The 4,175-nt window shown below is 42.9% G+C and overlaps 1 protein-coding gene across 1 annotated transcript in view; it reads right to left on the bottom strand.

The window, feature by feature from the left end:
* Positions 1-439: 439 nt before the first annotated feature.
* The window catches only part of LOC102202616 (cytohesin-3), an 8,528-nt gene continuing 4,792 nt past the window's right edge, over positions 440-4,175 (bottom strand). The window contains exons 7-8 of the mRNA XM_013912981.1: positions 1,174-1,299; positions 440-454 (exon numbers count right to left, since the gene is read on the bottom strand). Of these exons, the coding sequence (XP_013768435.1) occupies positions 440-454; positions 1,174-1,299 (141 nt within the window). The remainder of the gene's footprint in view (positions 455-1,173; positions 1,300-4,175) is intronic.

The raw sequence follows: 4,175 nt of genomic DNA, 5'->3' as shown, positions 1-4,175 counted from the left end.
TGTTAAGTCTGAATGCATCCAAGTAAAAATCAAGGTTCGATTAAAGCACTTTGAAGGTTTTTATTCATCCTGGTCACCCAAAGGAGATGTAACCCGACTCTCTCCATCCCCCCATTGTGTCTGCGGGGCCAGGTGTGTGTGTGTGTGTGTGTGTGTGTTGGGAGAGCTCTTGAGGAACAGCCCCATGTCCTGCTTGTCATCTTCCTTCTAATAAGGTGGCAAAGCGTGGGGGGAGGAAATGCCCTGGGAGAGCTGCTCACAGCTGGCTCTGCGTATGCCCCCCACCACAGAAGGCGTTTGTATGTGCTGAGGGATTCATGGTCGCGGGCTTGAGGGAGACACTTGGCTTATAGCTTAGCAGGGCCAGATGTGTGTTGCAGACTTTGCAGATGTTTCCTATGATGTCTCATGTTAATTGCTGGAGTGAGGTTCATTTAGGTCAAGGGGGCTGCATCTGTTAAATAGCAAAGCTGGAAGGCACAGACCAGTGCCAATATGTGTGCGCGCATGTGTGTGTGACAGACTAATCTGATGCCCCGTTGTTTAATCCGTCTCTACTATATCTATTCACAAAACTGTACTAAACAGTCCTGGGTTAAATATTTTAAAATAATGTGAAAATTTATTACAGATGCATTCGTAAAGGAACAGTCTGACATTTTAGAGATCATATTTACTCGCAATTCTGCTGAGAGTTGGCCACCGATATTGAAAACCAAGTCATGACTGCAGTGCAATTAGCTGATTATCTTAGCATAGATTATTTTAACACCAGCATCATGATGATTGATTATATGTATGTCTGCATGTTTGTTCCCAAACTCCACCTGGACAACTGGTTTAATATTGATTAAACTTAACCGATAAACTACCGAAGGTACCAAGGCTCGTAACATCTACATGATGACTAATTATAATATTTCAAATAAAAAGTACTGTTTCATTTTCTGTGGATTTAAATATAGAAACTGTGTGATTGAGGTCGGTGTGTGAACATACGTCGTTTTTACATATAAATTGCATAAATTTGCCACTTGTGCATACGTTTTCACAGTCACTAGAGGTTTTACGTTTTAAGAATTGGCAAAGCACACCTTCACCATTGTGCACCATGAAATGGTCAAATTCTGTCCTGACACACACACACGTGCACACACCAAATTGCCTACTTACTGTTGTGTATTCAAAGTAATAGAGGCAGTTGTCAGTCAGAATAAACCACCTCCTCTTCCACGTCTTCACTCGGCCACCTGCGAGGGAGAAACAAACAGCGTATGAGGGTAAACTGAAGAGGTGAATCTGTTTGTGTATGTGGAAGCTAACCTGCTTTGTTCCACGTTCCACATCTGGTTCTAATCAACATTTCCCAGCATTATAAGACCGAATCAGACCCTTATCCCTCAATCCCTTGAGACCGATGCCTGCAAGGGCAATGGTCTGGAGGGGAATGAAGGTGTTTCTCCTCCAGGAGGAATCACAGACACATACGAACGCATACATGCGACAGCTAAGAGAAGCAGCGCCATGACCCGATTTGAGAAAAGCCTGACACTTTTTAAATAGAAAGCAGCAGAAAAAAATAAATAATGGCCTGTGATTGTTGCAGTGACAGTCTTGGAAACATTTTAATGCATCCATCCATCCATCTGCTCCTGCTTGTCCTTTTCAGGGTTGCGGGGGAGCGCTGGAGCCTATCCCAGCTGTCATAGGGCGACATTTTAATGCATTAATGCAAAATATAAGGAATTCCCCACAATCTGTCCATCTAGCTCTGTCATTGAATAAAAAATGGATTATTGGGATTATTGGATTTCCTGATAATTACCCCATCAACAACATGATAAACAATTTGTCTATGTAATCAAAAAATAAAAAATAAAAACTTAATGGGACTTATGTCAACATATAATCTTCATAATAACTTGTTTGCTGACTGGATGAAACGTGCACAAAGCAGCTGTCACTGATGTAATCAATAACGTAACGCTTATGTGACCCAGATTATCATCCTAACACCCAGTATGATTTATTGGACTAGTTAACGAAATAGAAGTTTTACTCTGCTGCAGTCCAGGGAACCACATGTACACTTAATATAGAGAGCCATCATCAGTTTGTTTTGTTTACAGAAAGCTCAAATAAATGTGGTTTTTATGAAAATTTGTTGCTATGATTAAACTTTAAGAGTTTGAGTTGGTGGATGAATGGATGGGCTGGAGCCAATCCCAGCTGCCATAGGGCACGAGGCAGGTACAACCTGGACAGATCGCCAGCCTGTCGCAGAGCTAACACAGAGAGACAGAAAACTGTTTGCACACATTGACAACAATAGGAAATTTAGTATTAACTTAACCCACTTTTATGTCCAAAGACACACACACACACACACACACACACACGGAGAACATACAAACTCCACACAGAAAGGCCTCGGCCAGATGGCCTAGACCTTCTAGCTGTGAGGTAACAGTTCTAACCGCCACCCTCTGTGCTGCCCTCAGGCAAGTCAATGAGTTAAATTTACACCTCCCTGTTTAATTCACCTTATTTGTGCCTGGGACTACCAGCACAACATAAATCAAGAGTTTTAAGGAGCTTCGTTGCTCCTTAAAACTCCTTAAACATTTGAGGTCGATGTAGCTGTGATTAGATTAGAGTCCAATATACTGCTGTAAGAATTCAAAAGATTTAAAACAGTCTAGTGAGTGCAGCTCATTTGCTAGAGGACAGAGAAATCCCTGAATGAGCGGGAGGTAATAAAGCCTGCAGGGCAGGAACAAATGGAGGACAATGAAGAAAGGGAAAGGCTCTCTCTGATGTTTCGCTGCATGACCAGCCACGCAACCGTAGGTACGCATTCCCACAGTGCACACACAAGCAGCCACATTCACTAAAGCCCGAGCACGACTGCGTGTTCTGGCAGGAGGAGCAGGAGATGTGTGACGTGCAGGGAAGTGGTAGAGAGCATGAGATGACCCGTTCAGCTAATCGGTATGAATCACGATGATTCCTGGCATCTACAAAGAATTGACGTTCTATTGACGAGTAATTTGGCCTAACCTTTTGGGTTACTTGCTGATATTTTCATGGCTGTTATATAATTTTATGCTTCCTTTCAGTGAAGTTGCAGAAAGAATTCTAATGGTTGTGTGCAGGTTTTGAAGCTAATGCTACAGCTGATACAGCTTTTTCTGGTATGGAAAAAGGCAAGAAATCTTAGAAAAACTGAGTAAAATTAGAGCTCTCGTAAGAACGAGCTTAGCTGTGTCCCTTGTGCCTTCTCAGTAGCCACAAGAGGAATAATACAGCCAATCCCCACGCAGAATGAGCCAGATCATTGACCTCTGACTTAACTTCAAATAAGATAATCCATCACATCACATTGCTTATACACTTATTTTCCCATTTACAGCTATGATACAACAACACAATTATATGAGCAGGTCAGCATGTTCAAGGGCCTGTTGTGCTAAGGAGATAACGGCAGCCAGTGTCAGAACGAGGGCGCTCTGTGATGAATTGAGCGGCGGAATGAAGACAAAGTGTTACCTTCCTCCTAATACAGAGATTTAAAGAGGGAGCAGCCATCACAGAGCAAAATGGAATAGCAGAACGCAGAGTGAAACAGAGGTCAGAGAGAGGGAGGGAGGAACCAAAACATGGGAGGGAAAAAAAAGAGAGATAAAAAACACCATGGCAGGAAGATGAAGAGAGAAAATGCAGAGATTACTATAAAAGGACAAGAGAATAGTAGACAAAACAAAGAGGAGAGGTCACAAGCTGATGGATAAAGACAAAAACAGACATGCTGCAGGTGCACCACAAGTTTCCTTTGAAACCCTTTGCCAAGGCCAACTTAGTTTTGCCTAGCTCTTTGTTTCCTTGTGATCTCACTTGCCTGACAACCAAGTCTCCCCTGTGTTTGAAGCTCATGCTGCCCACAAATCTGTCTCGCACCATCAGCCACAGCAGCTCTCCCTGCTCGACTCTCCACTCCTTGCCTACCCACCTCTCATCGATCCTCTCAGCCATGCTTCCACCTTCAGCACGATCAACCCCAGCCCTCTACATTTGCTATTATTTTGCTTCTCCAAGGTTTTAATTATTCTGGAGTGAATCTGGTGAAATATTTAATCGAGTCAGTCTACCCTAGGTGCTTAACATTTATTCTTGCA

Source organism: Pundamilia nyererei, unplaced genomic scaffold (assembly GCF_000239375.1).
Source record: "Pundamilia nyererei isolate P.nyererei 1_Seehausen unplaced genomic scaffold, PunNye1.0 scaffold00005, whole genome shotgun sequence".
Lineage (NCBI taxonomy): Eukaryota > Metazoa > Chordata > Actinopteri > Cichliformes > Cichlidae > Pundamilia > Pundamilia nyererei.
Note: the sequence above shows the minus strand (reverse complement) of the source record. Positions and strands in the feature narration are given on the sequence as shown.